Here is an 18914-nt window from a genome sequence, read left to right as displayed (position 1 = left end):
AGAGCTTGGTTTCCAGTTCTCTGATCATTCTTGTTGCCCTCTCTGAACTTGATCCGGTTTGTTGGCATCCTTCTTAAAGTGTGGTGTCCGGAACTTGACACAGTACTCAAGATAAGGACTATCCAGTACTGAAAAGAAGGGGACTAGTACCTCATGGGATCTGAAGACTATACTGTACTTCTGTTACTGTATCCTAAAATAGCATTGGCTTTTTTTACAGTCACATTGCGCCGGTACCTCATATTCAGCTTTTGATCTACTGTATAATTCCCAAATCCTTCTCTCTTGTAGTATTATTCAGTCAAGTATACTCCATCTTGTACCTGTGCATTTGTTTTTCTCCTCCAGATGTAGAACTTAGCACTTATTCCTGTTAAATTTCATTCTGTTGTTTTCAGCCTAGTGCTCAAACCTATCAATTTTTTTAAATTTTGTTCCTGTTTTACAAGGTATCAGCTATTCCAGCCAATTTTGTGTCATAAGCAAATTTGATAAATATTCCCTGCACTCTCGCATCAAAGTATGTGCTGAGGCCATGAGAATAAGTCCCAAATCCTAAAGTTTCCCCATTAGCAGCCTCCCATTTCCTGAGCTTTCAGGTCCAAAACCTAAAACCTGAAGAATGAACCTCCAAATATAAATTTAAGGGCCAAAATCTAAGACATTGCAACCCTAGACTGAAGTGATGTTTGTGGATGCCACCTCTCAAGTGCTGATGAAATGACAGATACCATATTGCTCCAAAGCATTTTGTATTTTCCCTGCTTTGTCTGTCTCAAGTTTTGTGATGCTGAAACCTCAGTGGAGATAATTTTTAAGTTTGATCAGGTTACAACTAGAATTGCAGTCAATTAGGAATCTATTCAGTCAACTTCAGAACACCAAAGGTATCAATAGAAAACAGTCAAATACATCAGGATATCTGAATCCCTTGAAATAAAGAGTGCCATCTCAGGTTTCAGTGGGGCAAGCAGAGAAATGAAAGGCAGCAGGAGAGGGAGAGTAGCACAGCTCATATCACAGTACAGGTATCTTCTTGGCATCTTCAAATTCAAATTGCAGAAAAGTAGTACATTTTAATGACATATTACAGACTCTTCAAAAAGCACCTCTTGACTATATTCAGTAATAGTTGCTTCTGAGGAATAACTTTAACTTAGCCAGAGCAAGTTGTCTGGAATCCCTCATTAGAACCAAAACAAAATGGCTGCCTGGCTTGGAATGAATGGATATTTGCTCTGTTTTTAAAGGGGAATAATAAGAGCACTAAACAGCAGAATGTCTCATTCCTGACATATTGCCATTTTTAGGTTCAGGATTATATTTGACACGTAACTGAAAGGTGGGGTGGGGATGGGTCGATTTATCCATTCAGTAGTAAGAGAAGAAACATTCAACAGCTGTGTGATACTGAGAGTGAGGTGATTTTTCAGACCATCCCCCAATATATATTTTTCCATAGGTTAAAAGTTTCAACCTGACTTGTTTCGAAAGTATAAACTAATCTCAAGAGAACGACTATGTTGGCTAATTTAACTCTTACCAAGGCAACAGTATCGGTCCGTGCCCCAACTTTGAGGAACCGAAACCTGCAAACTGTGATGCACCTGGATGCACTGTGAGGAATAAACAACCTTGGGCCACGTAAAGGGTATTTTCCATCTCAGAAGCATTGCTCAGGCTGATTACTGACAATAGGTATTCAACTAGAAAAATAAGAAATAGCAACAGCACACTTCATCTGTTCAAAGCACTGCACATAAATTACTTCATAAACGCCTTTATCAATTGAGAGATTAAATTTAATCCCTCTAATTATTCAGTGGCTAAAGCAATAATTTAGTAATATTTTTTGTAGCTAACTAAAAAGGCAGTGCTAGAAGAACATGGTTTCTATTAGCGCTGAGATCCCAGGTGGCCCTACCATTATCACTTCTGTTGTTATTCTTCTTACTAATTTTTATTACTAATGGTATTTAAATCTCACCTTTCCCTCAGCAAGAGCAAGGAGGTGTTACATGGCTCTTCAGAATCCAGCTGATAGTATTATCAGTTGATAGGATTAGCCAGTTATTGTATTAGCCATAAATTGACATACACTATTCTCCCTTCCCTCACTTTCTCTCCACACCACCCTATGAGTTAGATCAGGCTGAGAGGTGACTAGAACAAGGTCACACAATGGCTAAAATCCAGTAGTAAGTTACAGCTAAAGTAGGCCAATTGAGTCAGTGGAGATTCAGTGAGTTAGGTCCTCTATGAGTTCCACTGATTCAGTGAGCTTACTTTAATTGCAGCTTACAGCTAGATTTGAGCCAGTGGATTTCATGGATCAATGGGAAATAGAATCTCCCAAGTCTCGACCCATCACACTACTAGCTGTCAATAGATGAAGGATGGAAAGCAGCGTCAAAATATGGCACTGGGAGGGAGAGCTGTTTATGTTGGTGCATCTTCTAAGCTGCTACCCTGTCATCAAAGCTCAATTACAATTCAACCCATGCTGAAACCATCCTTTGGATGTAGAACAAGGCAGCATCATAAGCCCTAATCATGCAGCAAAAATGTTTTGGGTGAACTTTTAGCTGGGATGCCTAATGGCTTGTCTCTAAATAGGCAGGTTGGTACCACTCGTCTTTCTCCTTGCTGGGCACAATCATGGCTATACTGACTTGGGATGTGGCAGCTCTTAAAAAATGATGACCGCATTCCCAACCAATCTCTTAGGATCTTCACCAGTATGTTCTCCTTACTCTGTTTCTTTCCTCATTGATTTTCCATTAAATGCTCAGCTGTTTCTATTTACATGGCTAAAACATCTTAGCTCCTTTTGCATTTTGTGTATTTTATGAACCCTTAGTCTTTATTCACTCTTCCTGGTACTTTTTCATAGGTTACTGTCTTGGCAAAAGAAATTCTGACCATCCTGAGATAAATGCACATTCGGTCTTTTTTAAACAGTAGCCTGTGTTAAAGTCCATCATTCTGTCCTATACAGTAAAACCGAGAATACCTATCACAGTAAAAGATCCATCCTCAATTTTGTTAAATTGGGAAACAAAGTCGAGCTGCAACAAACTCTAGCAGTTGAAAAGACAGAAGAACCTGTTGAAATGCTTTCAGATGACATGCTATAAATGTGGGCTCTGGATTGGGGTCAGGGCATCAAGCCCCACTCCCTGTGAATTTTCATGGTCACTCACTGTGTAGAATGAATTGACAGTGTACAGTGAATGGAGAACATATGCAGTTGCTACCTTGATCTGCCTCCTACAATACGTATTTACTGAAAGTGTGATTGTCATGTGGATTCTGCTAGTTATAACATCTCATGGATTGGGGTAATAAAAATACTTTGGGTAGAAATAGGGACTTCTTTATTAAGTGTTTGCTACTACACTACTGATTATAGAATTTCCATGGCAGCCACTAGAAAATCAGGCCTACTGTGCCATTTTCTAAGTTATGTCTGGCACAGCTAAAACCAGTTATGCTATTTCAGTAATATTCCAGGCTTCTTGCTAAATTCAGTTTTCAAAAAAGTCCCCAAGCCTTTTGAGATAGGCTTAGATTTGAGATAAAAGGAAACGTTTGTAGGTAGCATTAAATTCAACTGAAAATCAGGAAGTGAGTCCCCTTGTCCTTGTGTCGTGACAAAGGCACTGCTAATAATGAACATATGCTAGGCAATTTTTATGAAGATTAATTATTTTGTACAGGTCCATGATTTAACTTCATTTGACTGACTATATTTAATGTGTTAAAAGGTTGATGGAAGTATGTACAGAGATTTCCACACAGGTAGTCATGTTACTCTTTTGCATTAAAAAATCAACGAGTCATGTGGGCACTTTAGTAAGGTTTTACTTGGCATAACCCTTTGTAGGCTGCAGACTTTCTTCAGATGAATGAGGTGTAATTATTTATACACATATAGGAAGAAAGGGAATGTAAAAACATTGGTGTAATGGATTCAAAATTGGGAAAGGAGTACGACAAGGCTGTATATTGTCTCCCTGCTTATTTAACTTAGATGCAGAATACATCGTGCGAAAGGTCGGACTGGAGGAATCCCAAAATAGAATTAAGATTGCCGGAAGAAATATCAACAACCTCAGATATGCAGATGATACCACTCTGATGGCAGAAAGTGAGGAGGAATTAAAGAACCTCATAATGAGGGTGAAAGAGGGGAGTGCAAAAAATGGTCTGAAGCTCAAGATCAAAAAACCTAAGATCATGGCCATTGGTCCCATCACCTCCTGGCAAATAGAAGCGGAAGATATGCAGTTAGTGACAGATTTTACTTTCCTGGGCTCCATGATCACTGCAGATGGTGACAGCAGCCACGAAATTAAAAGACACCTGCTTCTTGGGAGGAAAGCAATGACAAACCTCGACAGCATCTTAAAAAGCAGAGACATCACCTTGTCGACAAAGGTCTGCATAGTCAAAGCTATGGTTTTTCCAGTAGTGGTGTATGGAAGTGAGAGCTGGACCATATAGAAGGCTGACTGCCGAAGAATTGATGCTTTTGAATTGTGGTGCTGGAGGAGACTCTTGAGAATCCCCTGGACTGCAAGGAGATCAAACCTATCCATTCTGAAGGAAATCAACCCTGAGTGCTCACTGGAAGGACAGATCCTGAAGCTGAGGCTGCAATACTTTGGCCATCTCATGAGAAGAGAAGACTCCCTGGAAAAGACCCTGATGTTAGGAAAGTGGGAAGGCAAGAGGAGAAGGGGACGACAGAGGATGAGATGGTTGGACAATGTCATCAAAGCTACCAACATCAATTTGCCCAAACTCCAGGAGGGAGTAGAAGACAGGAGGGCCTGGCGTGCTCTGGTCAATAGGGTCAGGAAGAGTCAGACAGAACTTAATGACTAAACAACAAATGGATCCAGATCTCCCACGGTTGAAGCCAGAGGCCTTTTTTGAGTAATGGGGACTATGACATCATCTGCTACATTTGCTCTCAGATCTTTCTGTTCCTAACTTAGAAAGATCTTGAAAGTTCTTGAAAGTTGAAAGTAGTTTGCTCTTGAATAGACAATTAAGACCCATTAGCTTTAGAAATAATGTTGTGTTTTTTTACAAAAGCTAAAGTGCTGAACCAGTGGCCTTCATTTTAGGACTCTGCTTGAGGGGAGGGGGCTGACTATAAGGGCTGCCATAATAAGCAACTGCACTTCTAAATTTACCACTGCAACACTATGCACTGTGTAATAAAAATGCACAAGATCCAGTATGGTGCTGGTCCCAATAATGTCATTAAGAGTTCTCTAACAGTCTTGGGGAGGCGATAAATAACATAATTTAATAGTGGACATTAATTGTCATTGAAAAGTCATTGGTTTGTAATAAGCATATACAAGCATGGCCTGTGGGAGTTGTGAGATCCTTGAAATTGTAGTCCAAAACAGTCACTTTTCCAAGTTTGGTGTGTTGCCATATTCCAAGGGTGAGCTGGAAAAAAATTGGGTATTTAGTAGGGTCTTAATGTCTTTTTTTGCTGTTTTGAAGCGCACTGTGCATTGGTTTTCTTCTCCCACAAAATCACAAGGAAACAATGTCAGACCAACCATTTTTAAAAACTCAGAATAAAAGGTATCACAGCCCCAAAACAACTGCAGAAACTTTTTATGGGAAAGAGGGTGGATGATGGGTAATGTTTTCTAGCCTCACTTTTCTATCAGTGTCATATCATTTCACTCTTGATCTGGAAAGACAAGTTCTTCCCTGAAATGTCACCAAAAGTTTGGGCAGTCCATGTCAGGTGCAAAAAATAAGGGAAGCAACACCAATTTTACAAAGTGCTGAAGACTGTTAAGAAGAGATCGCATCATTCCTTGAGATCTTGTGCTGTAACAAAAGGTTTGGAGTGGGGGATGTCACCTATTTAGTGGTATTCTCACATAATCTTTGCTGTTCTTCATAAATTCCTCTCTGCAGTGACCTTGCAAAGCCAGTCAATATTTATTACATGCTAAAATGCCCTCCACGCAGATTTTTTTCCCCAATGGGAACAGATTCCATTGATACTAGTATAATGGCTCTCAAACAATGGAAGCAAATGCCACCACAGTGTTCTGAACAGTTGAAACAGCTTGCAAATAGCAAGATGACAACTGTGCTTCAAACCACGTACAGTGGTGCCTCCCAAGATGAATTTAATTCATTCCGCGGTTATTGTTGTCTTGCGAAATGTGTTTTCCCATAGGAATGCATTGAATTCTAATTAATGCATTCCTATGGGCAAAAAAAGTCAGAACAAAGTCAAATTGGGTTTACAAAGGGTTTATTAAGTGCTCTTTAAAGCCATACATATTGTGCAGATGATTTAAAAAATTCAATCAAAAATGTTTAAATTTTAAACATCATAGAAAAACATTTAAAAATCAGCAAACATGAGGTAGGAAACAAAAACGGAAAACATTCTTCTTGCGAAGCATGGCCATAGGAACATTTGTCTTGCGAGTCATCAACCCCCCTTGCCAAAATCATTTGTCTTGTGAGTTTTTTGTCCTGCAAGGTAATTGTCTTGCGAGGCACCACTGTACTGCTAAATACTTCAGTGGGCCTACTACTGTAGAGCAACCATTCTGTTAATAATACCTTCCTTTCAAATGATTATGGTTACATGAGATCAGACTATCTTCTTCTGTGCAGTATAAGATAGCCAGTGTGGTGGAATGGCTGGATTGCAAGAATACAGCTTAGGAGGCCTAGGTTTAAAAGTCAACCATAAAACCCATGGGGTGATTTTGGGGCCAGAAACACTCTCTTAGCCCAATCTACTTTACAGGGTTGTGGTGAGGATAAAAGACAAACAGAAGAGCAAATTATATCCTTCCTTGAGGTTACTGGAAGAAAGGCAGGTTGCAAATGCAGCCAATAAAATAATAATGCAAAGTATTAATGCTAATAATAGTAATAGTAATAGTAATAGTAATAGTAATAGTAATAGTAATAATAATAATAATAATAATAATAATAATAATAATAATAATAATAATAATAATAATAATAAAAACAACAATAATAACAACAATAATAATAACAATAATAATAATATGCACACTTTGTTATTTTAGGGTTCTTTCTTGTAAAAATAAATCGCTCAGTGTATTTTTTTAAAACTCTCAGCCAAAATGAATAATGCTTGACAATACTATTTGTTCAAATTAGTAATCAGCCGCTCATCCTGTTTGAAGCAAGCTGAGAGTTTGTGTACAGGTGGCAGGCTATCATCACACGCTGTGGGAAGGTGTTTGGTAACAAAAATGAAATCTAATGAGCTCACATTTTTAAATTTTGTATAGTTTGGGTTTTAGAATCTCTAAGAGAACCAAACTCTGTGACAGAAAATAGGTCCACATGTAACCAGAGATTCCATCATGAATAGTAATTTAATCCCATCGCAGAATGAAAATGAATTTGCTGTAAAAGTAGCGATTCCGTATCAAATATTGTTCTCTTGTAAATTCCGCAGAAGCAAACCACGGCATAGTGCACTTTCAGACAAAGAACAAACACACATTATCAGTACCATTCTAAATATACTTCTCAGGCCGTCTGACACAAAGTTCAGTTCTACTGTTTGTTACAATTCTGAGGAAAATATAGAAGATGAAAATATTTGGTATCTCAGGACTTCTCTTGTAAAGTATAATTTACAAATCTGTATAATGTAAGTTCTTTAAAGTTAATAAGCATCCTGATCAGAGCAGCCAACCGGATAAAACATTTTTTCTTGATTTAATTATCTTGCTGTATAAACGAAAGGCTTCTTATCAAGCAAACGATATCATTCTACATTCATGACAATTAGCAAACATTTGGGGAAGGAAATGTTAAGTATCAGCTGTCAGTTTTGATTACTCACTTAGCATCATTGGGCTGGAGTATCTTTTACCTTCTCCTTAAGATATTATACCCCTCCACCCCAAAAAGGTTGTTAAAAATCTATTCTTTTCAAGAAAGATAATGTAAAGATTGTTATGCTCATAAGGTTTGCTAGGATGATTGAAGCTTCTCCATTCTCTATCACTAAATTGTTGTGGTATTTGCTGTTATTTCTAAAAACTACACTAGTTTAGAGCTCCCTCCTGTGGTCTTTTGAAGTAGTGTCAAGGTTCCAGAAAATAATTCAGAATGCAGCTACTGTATGAATCTCTGCAGGCTGTAACAGACCTCCAAGGATTTCTAACCTACAGAGCAAAGCAATGAAAGCAAATCTTTGCTATGGATAAGCTAGTAGCGTAGCTCTCTGCCAGTGTCCCTCACCTGTAAAACAGGACTACTAACTGGTCAAGCACATCCACGAGAAAGTTCTTGGCAGCATGACAAAACTCCACAGTGGTGCATTATCGTAACTTGGGTACATAGATAAGGACCATTACAGCACAGTGCATCAGCCTCTGCACTTTAAAATAACAAATATGTTTGGGAGGGACCACCCCCTTTTATTTCTCCTATGTAATGGGTTGCTTTTGACAAAATCTTCATTCGGGTCTGCTATAGATTTCTGTTTGTCTGTTACAATGCAGCTGTGCATTAATGGTCCCTCAAAATTGTCTACCCCATATGTGGGCCAGAAAAACTGCAAGGGAAATTTCACTGTTTCAAGGGAGATTTTTTTTCCAAAGGTTTTTTAAAGGTCACACTTGCCGTTAGAAGTGGCTATAGCACACTGACCTTGGATACAGAGATTCAAGATCAGAGTGGCTATGATGACATGCACCTCTGGAAGCAGAGGAGCAAGAGGAAAATCTTCCGTCATACTGAACTGGGTTTGCTCCAAAGCAAATATTGATAGTACTGCAGATGCAAACAAAAATGTTCCTTCAGAGAAGGTACAGGTCAGTTGAATCACAGAAAACTGATGTTGGAAGGGGCCTATGAGGCCATCAAGTCCAACCCCCTGCTCAATCCAGGAATACAATCAAAGCATATCTGTCAGGTGATTATCTAGGTTTTTCCTGAATGCCTCCAGTTGGAGCACTCACCAATTCCCGAGGTAACTGGTTCCACTGTTGCACTGCTCTAAGTTAGGAAGTTTTTCCTGGTATTCAACCAAAATCTGGCTTCCTTTAACTTGAGGCCATTGTTGTGTGTCTTGCACTCTGGGATGATCGAGAACTAGACATGGGGACGGATTTAAAAAATGGATTGCGATATTCATCTAAAATAGCTAATTTGTTAACTATTAGTCCCTTCATATTTGTGGGTTCCAGTAACCCCTACGAATACGAAGGATGAATATTTCCCCATATTTGTTCATCCCCCCATACAAAGAGGGGGATGATTGGTGGGCTGATAGGCAGGCAGCCACACCCACAGCCAGCCACCCCCCAGTCTACCCCCACCTCCTACCTCTCCCTACTTGCAAAGATGGCGGCTGCAACTTCCTTACACTAAATGAAGCACAGCCGCCATCTTTGTGAAGGGCAGCCAGTTTCCCTTTCTACAGGCCATGGCTGCGGAGGCCTGATGGAGACCTTGGCGGCAGCAGCGACGATTATGATAGGGGGGGTGTTGGCAGTGGGGGTGGGGTGGAGAGGGCAGTGCAGCATTGGGGGTGGCAGCAGGGAGACAGGGGTGGTGTGTGTGTGTTTTAGTAACCCCCACGAATCAATAAACTCATTACTCATTGGTTTATGGGGGCAACGTCATGCTTCCTGAGTCATCATCTTTTGACGACTCGACCTCCATTGAGAACAGATCTTGCCCCTCCTCTGTATGACAGCCTTTCAAATATTTGAAAAATGCTATCATATCACCCCTCAGTCTTCTTTTCTCAAGGCTAAACATGCCCAATTCTTTCAGCCTTTCCTCATAAGGCTTGGTTTCCAGCCACCTGATCATCCTTGATTTATCCTGCTCCTATAAGTTATGCTTCATAAGGCTGACAACGTGATCAGCCAGAGATTTTCCAGAAATAAATCATTTTCAATTTCTTCCCTGAAGGAACCAAGGAAATCAAGGAATCCCCAGCATGACCAGGAAGCCTGTGGGTGCCCCAGGACAGGAGAGATAATGTTAAAGTCTAATTACTACTGGTGGGATAACTTTACAGGTGGTGGCAATTTTCCATAATTAAATACTTCCCCCATCCCACAGGCCCCAAAAGCTTCATAATAGTGAAAAGGATTCATTGGGACCTTGGGGAAGAAGTCAGAAGTTCTTTTATTGCTGAAAAATCACCACAGCTGATGACTTCATCAGTCTTACAAGGCCTAAGTGCCACAAGAAGAGTGAAGCCACTAAAACAGGATTTGAACAGCTTGTTACGCCTCACATTTCTTACTACATTCAAGATAAAATCCAACCTCAATCAGTTTTTTGAAACCAAGAAATTTGGACTTGTTCCTCTTCATGCAACTGTAGGTTTTACTCCATTTCTTAATGGTCATCATGCTATAGCTATCCCCAACCCACTGACTCAACTGGCTCTCTTAGGTGTTGGCTCATCATTCAGCAACTGATTCAATGGCTCTTAGCTGGCACAAGCGACAGGATACTGGTTAGCACAAACTGCAGTTTTGCAGTAGAGTCAGCACTGGGCTTTGCAGTCCTAATTTAAAAAAATTTAAAACTCAGAATGTGGAATAAGTACAGTATCTCTTACAAAAAGATCTTTTTGATTAAAAGTTTCCAGGCATTCAAACCTACTCATTAAGGAGAAACAAGATGGAGCATCTTTAGCTTCTTGAAGGGTATCATATGCAGCTAATACCAGATTTTTTGTGGATCCAAACTCTGCTGAAATGAAAACCACACATCTTCAGATGCTGTTTTGACGTTACAGTGCCTGTCTGTAATATTTATTTTCTCTTTTCTTCTTCTTTTACATAAAAAGACAATAATAGCACATAGATCACTTCACACATACTGGAAAGAAAGAAAGCCATTATTAAATGTGTGATAAGACTGTACCACAGTTGGTAAAAAGAAAGCTCAAAGAGGAGTGGTCTACCTGAGGTTGTAGCTCATTATTATGGCTGGTGTAGACTTGTGGATATCAGACTTTGGGGCCAAACAAGTACACATGCCCACTTCCTTGATGGCACCCATGAACCAGGGATGGGGACTTGAGTTGTGTGACTCACTGTCAATTTAGACTTAAATAACATCGGCAACTCGATTCGCATGCGACTCAGTTTTTGTGTGTGTGTTTTTTTTCAGTGACTCAGACCAGACTCGGAACCCACCCATCCTTCCCTTTCCTCTGGTTTTTAGTAGTGACTCAGACTTGGGGCCTGGGATTCAGACCTTGGTACCAAAGACTTGGAATTGGATTCAAAGATTTTCCAACATCCCAGTTGTGAACTACCCAAAGTAGACAAACTACATAGATGACAAAGACTACAGGTTGATCCACCAGTGCTTTTCTTTTTTTACTTAGCTAGGAAGGCATTTAAACATACAACAAATATACAAACAGATGGCATTACAGCTTTTATTGCAGTGCCTAAAACACAAATGATGTGTCATAGTTTGACATACAGTACCATGCAAAGCACTTTGAAATGGAATATGGCATATTTAAAAAGTGCCCTGCTCCTGCTACATTAGTAGAATCATCCAGAGAGTCAGTCATAATGGGCAGAATCCTCTTGCTTATATAGACTGAGGTAAGTGGAATAGCATAAATCATAGCGGTAATGCTCCTCATGTGCCAATGGAGAGACCAGGCATACCGGGAGGAATGCTAGCGGCAACTCCTTAACCAGTAGCAATTTGCCAGTGTAGCCTATGCTGCTGCACTTATGCTGATGTACATATGCAATCGGAGTCTGGCAAACATAATGTAAATTGTCCTCACGCAAGGAACCGGCCACTTTGGCTCCAAGCTGTGTTAACCAGTTCAGGTGGCTTGATGGCAATGATTGTGCAATATACTCAAACTTAAACTCCTTCCCACATTTGGAAAGGCCCCTAAATAAAAGGCTGGAACAGTTCTTCTATGTATCAAACATCTGATCAACTCATGTCATTAACTACAGCTTGGAGAACAGAATGGCAAGCCATCTTCCATGCCACGTGGGGAAGATCTGGAACTGTGGCTCGTGAACATGAGGTTGGCTCATGGTACATCTCATGTCAGTGTTGGGAAAGACCAGCAACAGTGCTCTACAATACATGCATACTGCCAGCCTCATGCATGAAACCCCCTCCTTTCAGACATGAACAGTGTCATGTGGAAACAGCAACAGAGCTGAACATGACAATTACCGTATTTTTTGCTCCATAAGACGCAATTTTCCCCCACAAAAAGTGGGGGAGAAAGTATGTGCGTCTTATGGAGCAAATACTTTTAAAAAAGGGTTCAGCCACCACCACCCAGAAGCCTCCCACCACCATGCTGGGGGAAAGAGCAGAGAAAAGCACAAAATGGTTGCCAGCTTTGAGCTGTTTGGTGCTCTTTTTCGGCTGTTCGGGGGGGGGGGGGCTACCAAGACACTGAGGAGCCGGGCTCAGTCTACAGTACCTGGTGACTTTCTTTTAATTTTTTTCAAGTTTCTGACCTTCCCCCCCCCATAAGAATGCACTAATTAATTTTCAATGCATTCCTATGGTAAATTTGGATTCGAAGTAAATAAGGAAAACCAGCTGTTAAATAGTTTAATTCCACTATTTATCCTCCACACAACTAAAAGGGACCTCTCAATGCAGTGCCAAATCAGACAAACCAACAATCTCATCTGTCGCACAACAATCTCATCTGTCACTGAGACATTTCTATAAGCATGGAGAGGAGGTGGATGAAAGGAAATGTAAAATATAGGTAGTGTGGTATAGGTCTTATCACTGGCTGATAATGGTCTATATGTACTTGACTTAAATTTATGGTACACAAATTTATGGTACATAAACTAGAGTACACAAACCTTTAAGTCTCTCCATTTGTTAATGACAGTGGTAATGGTTCTTAATGCCACTATTGACTGCTGTTCACTTTACATGGTTCAAATGTTATTCTGTTAGTTTATTAAATATTTTATTACATTATTTGTTTCAGAATATATTTTCCCTGTTTTTCTCCTCCAAAAATTAGGTGCGTCTTAAGGTCAGGCGCATCTTATGGAGCAAAAAATACGGTAACCAGTTTTAAGCAGGAGTTAAAATTCCACTCACCCCATGGTGATCAACTGCAAAACTACCAGCTGCTCTAAGAAGGAAATAACTAGACATTTTCTGTTATTAAAATCAGTCATGGTATAAATCATTAAAAGGCATAAATTATAGAACCAAAAAGATTCCAGTAAGGCATTTGTGAGTACCAACTGGTTACTGCTCTGTCACATAAATGCATCATCTTGTGGCAGTTTAAACATAAATCCCACAAGCTGCATGACTGTCTTCCTCCTCCAGATACACTTCAAGCAGCCAGATGGTTCAAGTATCATATAAAATATCCTTTTTGGTAAACATTTTGTATAAAAACTAAGCGAAAAAAGTTTAAAATGCTCAAAGTGACCAATCACTTTAAAAAAATTACATGAAAAAGTAAAAAAAAATTGATTTTAAGACGACATTCATTTTCAGTATTTGTGAAATCTGCTGGACCTTCCACTTCATACACGGAGATCCGGATAGTCACGCTTTAAGGCAAGACGTCAGATTGGCACCATGATAATAAACTATATGCAAGAGGCAGAAGGCAGAGTGGATGTGCAGGGGCTAAACAGCAGTCAGTGGACTGGCTTTTCACGTACACTGACAGAGCCATCTTCCATGCCAAAGTACACTCGCTCTGCCATGTTGAGGAAGAGACCAGTTTCCACAACCCCTGCAACAAGAAGAAGTCACCAAATCATGCTTAATTAGCACTAATATTTCTAGTATGGTATCTAGGTCACATTGCACAGAGTAAAAGTGTGGAGCTTTGTATTTTTGGAGTACAACTACCAGAATTACCCAGGCAGCTCAACACATATCTGTATCCTTCTAGTGTGGAGCCAATGTCCACATTCAGCCAGAACCACATGCCGCTAAGAAAAAAGATAAATGAAACTTTCCAGTTGATGCATTGCTGTGGCAAAAGTTGCTTTGAAGGAAATAATAAATCAATCCTGCCACCTATTGGATCCTTTGACATTTGCATGCTTATTATGTTCCTTCCACCCCCCACAGTAAAGAAACCTGTTTCAGAACTCACATGTATAACACCCGTTTTCTATATATGAATCAAAAGGAACAAAAAGATCCAAATGGTTTAGTTTTGTTCAAGTGCTACCCAGATATTAAACATATCCTCATTTGTGCAGAAAACAATGAGAATGGAAATCTACCTTGTATAATTTCAAAGCTATTAGTTTGCCTGTTAGAAAAGGCAAACCTGTGGTTCCAAATAAGTGTCTGATTCTGTTGGAATGTTGCTGGCGACGAACAAGAGAAAATGCAAGAGAAAACAAGGCAAAAACTACCTGGTGTCATTTTGATTGCCACATTTACTTCATTCCAGTCATGCACTCTGTCAAATTTCCAGTCCAATAAGAAGTTCCCATTGTCCGTCACCACTGGGCCCTAGCATGCACGGAAATATAATGTTGAGAGAACACATTAAGGAGGTGTTAGTTAGGTTGTCCATTCTTCATGTGTAATAACCATAAAGCTGTAATAACCACTATTCTCTGAAACAAGCAGCAAGTTATTATTTAAAGAATATATTCTGAAGTGACATTCCCAGCCTTCATAGATGTGCTCATTAAAATGATATCCAAGAGAAAACTAAGGGATTTAAAACTAACCCATCATACAAACCATTAGAGCTAGGGAAATTGTTGGAAAGAAAGGGGAATACAGTGGGGTCTTGACTTGAGAACTTAATCCGTATTAAGTATTGGACAATACCTACAAAATGGTTGACAAAATATCAGTTTTCTCTCAAAAAACAAAACAAAACAACAACGTTATATTAAACAGAAGTTTTCGGAAGGGGGCAACATCTGTGTCAAGGACAGTTCCTTCTTCAGCAGCACCAACAGTTATGATTACTCACGTATATTTCTCTCTTTTCTATGCACTTTATGGATCAAAAGGTGGCTGCAAACAGATCCACTTGCAGATCTCATGTATTTAAGTACATTTTGAAAATGACCATACCATCTCACTATTTACATAATATACCAGTCACAATGTAAACCACATAAAATTAACTCCATTAGACTGAAATCAGCATTAATGGGAAAGGCACATTTTCAAGAGTGCCTGGTTTTTTATGTTTATACTAAGCACAAAAGCTTCCTGAAACCTTAATGCAGGAGTGAGCTTCATTCCATTGTCCACATCTTATATCTTCACAAATAAAAAATATGCCATGGGCACTACAGTACTTCTAACATTTGTATTTGCTGCTGATAAAGAAAGGCTACAGTGGGGTCTTGACTTGAGAACTTAATCCGTATTGGAAGGCGGTTCTCAAGTCAAAATGTTCTCAAGTCAAATCTGCATTTCCCATAGGAATGCATTGAAAACCATTTGATCCGTATCTGCTCTTTTCCGTCCATAGAAACTAATGGGAAGCTGCTATTCCTCCTTCGACCACTAGAGGGGGATGTTTTGTTTCTTTTTTTCTTAGGTCAAGAAAGGTTCAGGGAAGGCAGGGAAAATACAGTCCAGGCAGTACCAGGCAGTCTGAAGACTGTCTCCCAATCCACTCTCTAAACGCTGGGAGGAGTGAGGAAGCAGACAGGCACCCTTTTCACTGGCCAACAGTTAACTGAAAGTTCACATTTTGCACTTTCCCTGCCTCCCACGTGGTTTTTTTCAGTTCGTAACTCAAATCTAAGTACGTAAGTCAAGTCAATATTTTCCTATGAGAGCAGTTCGTAAGTCAAAATGTTCGTAACTCGGGCCGTTCGTAAGTCAAGACTCCACTGTATGTTGTTCTGTCTACCCAAGCAAGTCATTAATTTTAGGTTCTGAGAATTTTATATCTATACCTCTAGCTATGCATTGCCATATGGGGTCTTGTGGAGTTTTTAAGTTTTAGTCTGTAAACCGCCCAGAGTAGTACTCTCACTAAAAGGATGGTATATAAATCAATGAAACAAATAAACAAATATTAAGGCTACTGCTGCTGGCTGCACGGAAAGGCTCTCCAGCTTCTCTTTGCATACAAGCTCCAAGGCCCTCTTCCCAACCCCAAAGGAAGTGCAGCCCTTCCTACTGACCTTTATTCCTTCTGAAAGAGAAAAGATACTCGTGCATTGTATCTGTGATGGGACAGAAGCATGAAGGAAGCCAACTGACAAGAGTCAATAGCACAGAGTGCTCTTGTGCAAGTTTTGAGAAGCTGTGCCATGAATGCATCAGGTGGCTCTGGCAGCACTAGCAGCTGCTGAACTGAGCTATGTGTCCCTCTTTGCAGTTTGTATTTTGTTTTCTGGGGGAAAGGGGCCAGAGTGACTCTGAAGAAAAAAGGCCAGGCACTGCTTGGGGGGGAAGTTGTGCTGCCAGTCATTGTTGCCATAATGGAATTAGTTTCAGGTAATGCATTACTTGGAAACGTGTAACTGTTAAGCTCTGCAAAACATACACAGAACACTGGGATAAAGGGAGTCCTTCACATGTGATAATAGCTTCATGATTTAAGACACAGTGCACACAATACAAACATACAGGGTAAGTGTGCAGTACACAGACCCCACTGGCATATCCCCAGCTAGTGCCAAACTTATTCAACACTGGAGGATATGGAGTCATTTCATGAAAATTCTTTACCAAAGTTATAGAAAGATCTGGAATAACCACTCAATAAGGTTATATATTAAGTATACAAGAACTGATGGACAGCACAATGGTTTAGATATTTAGCCAGAGGTTGGGAGTTCGATTCCTCATTGCGCCTCCTTGAAAGGCGCTGGACTGGATGATCAGCAGGGTCCCTTCTAGCGCTGCAATTCTAAGATTATCATGATTATTACTAAAAAGCAGGTGGTTGGTAAACTCATACCAAGGTCCCATCAACATATGCACAAGCATACATCACTTTTTAAAATATCAGTGTCCTAATTATTCATTTCTAATTTTTCCTCTGAATATTAATGCTGTTCACCGTTATGAAAAGCAAGGGCATGTTTTATATACAAGCATGTCAGCTCTGAAGTATTGACAGATATTAACCAAAAAAACCTAGTATGTAAGATATTGTATTGTTTTCCCTAATGCATGAAAATACTGAAGAGAGATTAGCTTTGCTGCCATGACCCTTCAAGTTTCTGGTTTTCATACAGATCAGGTCCTATCCTAATAAACCAATAGATTTGTTTATCCATGAGATAAGCATCTGATGGATAATGTTTTGGAAATATACTATGGCACAAGCCTTCTAAAATTATCATTTAAACATTTGGCATATTAGAAAAGCCACAAACAGTTATCAACATATATTTTGCTGATAAATGAGAAGAAATACAAAATATGAACTTAAATCTTACAATAGGATATTAACAGTGTGGGCAAGAATCCATATACTGTATACAGTAATTAAGCAGAAATTCAGACTATTACATTCAGAATATACTATCAAATGTTAAATACAATTTTCCAAGAATCTCAGTTTTCTTTATATGTGTAGTAAAGGAGGCAAGGAGGCTGAGGCCCTCGTTGGAGTGCCATCTCTCCCTAAAGCCCATAGAGGAATACAAACTTCGCCAACGCCGACTCTGCCCCGGATGGTACACCAAAGTCTAGACACCAGAGAGTTGGAATCCACTATGAAGGGATTAAATGTGTCCACCCAAACAGAGAGCGTTTTGGCGGGAAAGGAAGAAGGGGGACAGCCTACGGTAGAGGCGGGTCTGGGAGATATAAATACTGGAAGGGACAACATACCGAGGGGTTGGGAGCTAATATGGGTACAGGACCCATGGACAGGTTTGTGGGAACAAGTGAAAGTTCCCCACGAGGAAGTAGATTATAGAAGGCGAAAGGGATTACCCCAGAGACCTTCATATTGGGGGAAATCCGAAGTGAGGGACTGGAGGAGGAGGCTGAAGGAGGAGAGAGAAGCAGTGGCCCGTTCTCAAAAGCTTCTGAGAGTTTTAATCCAAGAAAATCTGGGGGACCCAAGGTTGGGACCCACTACAAAAGTGAGAAGAACAGGACATGCTACTACACTGATCTCTTCCAGCTTATCAATGTCTCTCCGCAGAAGAAAAAGAGGACTTTCGTCAGCTGCAAAGTGTTCTTCCTCTACCACGATAATGAAGACTTACAGCTTTATTGACAGCCATTCTTAGCTCTGCGACACCCCCAAACTTCGTGGTCAGAGCTCTGATGATTGGAACATAGGCCATGGGGATGACTTCGATCGGGATCCCTTTCTTCCAATGCTCTCCGAGGCTTTTAGATTTTTTCCTAAAGAAAATAAGAATGTACATTCACAGGAAGGCAACTGCAGAGTTTGCTTACAGATGGCTGCTCTAAAATAAGGTGTCTGAAAGCATGTGCCAGACTTGCCAGGGCCATCCTGCCATAACCCTAGTTGTTGCTTCACACATAAAGAGTGCCAAGAAACAGCAGAGTGAGGTTTGGCTGGGCACGCAGCATTTTCACAGCTCAGAAAAATCACTTTTAAAAAAATTTCACCTCCCAGAATCACTCGGCCAAGGCTGTGGGTGTCTTGTCCTCTAAAAAGGGTGGGAGCTAAAACCTCACCTGAATGTTCAATATGATTTGAGCATACAAGCTCTGTCACTGCAAGACACCAAGTGCTGGAGACACAAAGGAGCCTGCAATGCAGTCACAGCCTAATAGCTTTTGCTATTCAGGAGCCTCTGCAGTACCTCTGTAGAAGACTCGTTCTGCTCCTTTTTAATCAGCTAAAACAGAAGCTGCATATATTCCATACCAACTGCCCATGAATAAGAACTTCCTGTAGCCCTGCATGCCTTCTTTTA

At 40.1% G+C, this 18914-nt stretch overlaps 1 protein-coding gene across 1 annotated transcript in view; it reads right to left on the bottom strand.

The window, feature by feature from the left end:
- Positions 1 to 11377: 11377 nt before the first annotated feature.
- RPIA (ribose 5-phosphate isomerase A) overlaps positions 11378 to 18914 on the bottom strand; it is a 32217-nt gene continuing 24680 nt past the window's right edge. Inside the window, exons 7-9 of the mRNA XM_020807219.3 lie at positions 18231 to 18372; positions 14436 to 14535; positions 11378 to 13798 (exon numbers count right to left, since the gene is read on the bottom strand). Coding sequence (XP_020662878.3) covers positions 13701 to 13798; positions 14436 to 14535; positions 18231 to 18372 — 340 coding nt within the window. The 3' untranslated portion in view covers positions 11378 to 13700. The remainder of the gene's footprint in view (positions 13799 to 14435; positions 14536 to 18230; positions 18373 to 18914) is intronic.

Source organism: Pogona vitticeps, chromosome 6, assembly GCF_051106095.1.
Source record: "Pogona vitticeps strain Pit_001003342236 chromosome 6, PviZW2.1, whole genome shotgun sequence".
NCBI lineage: Eukaryota > Metazoa > Chordata > Lepidosauria > Squamata > Agamidae > Pogona > Pogona vitticeps.
This window is presented reverse-complemented; position numbering and strand designations above follow the sequence as displayed.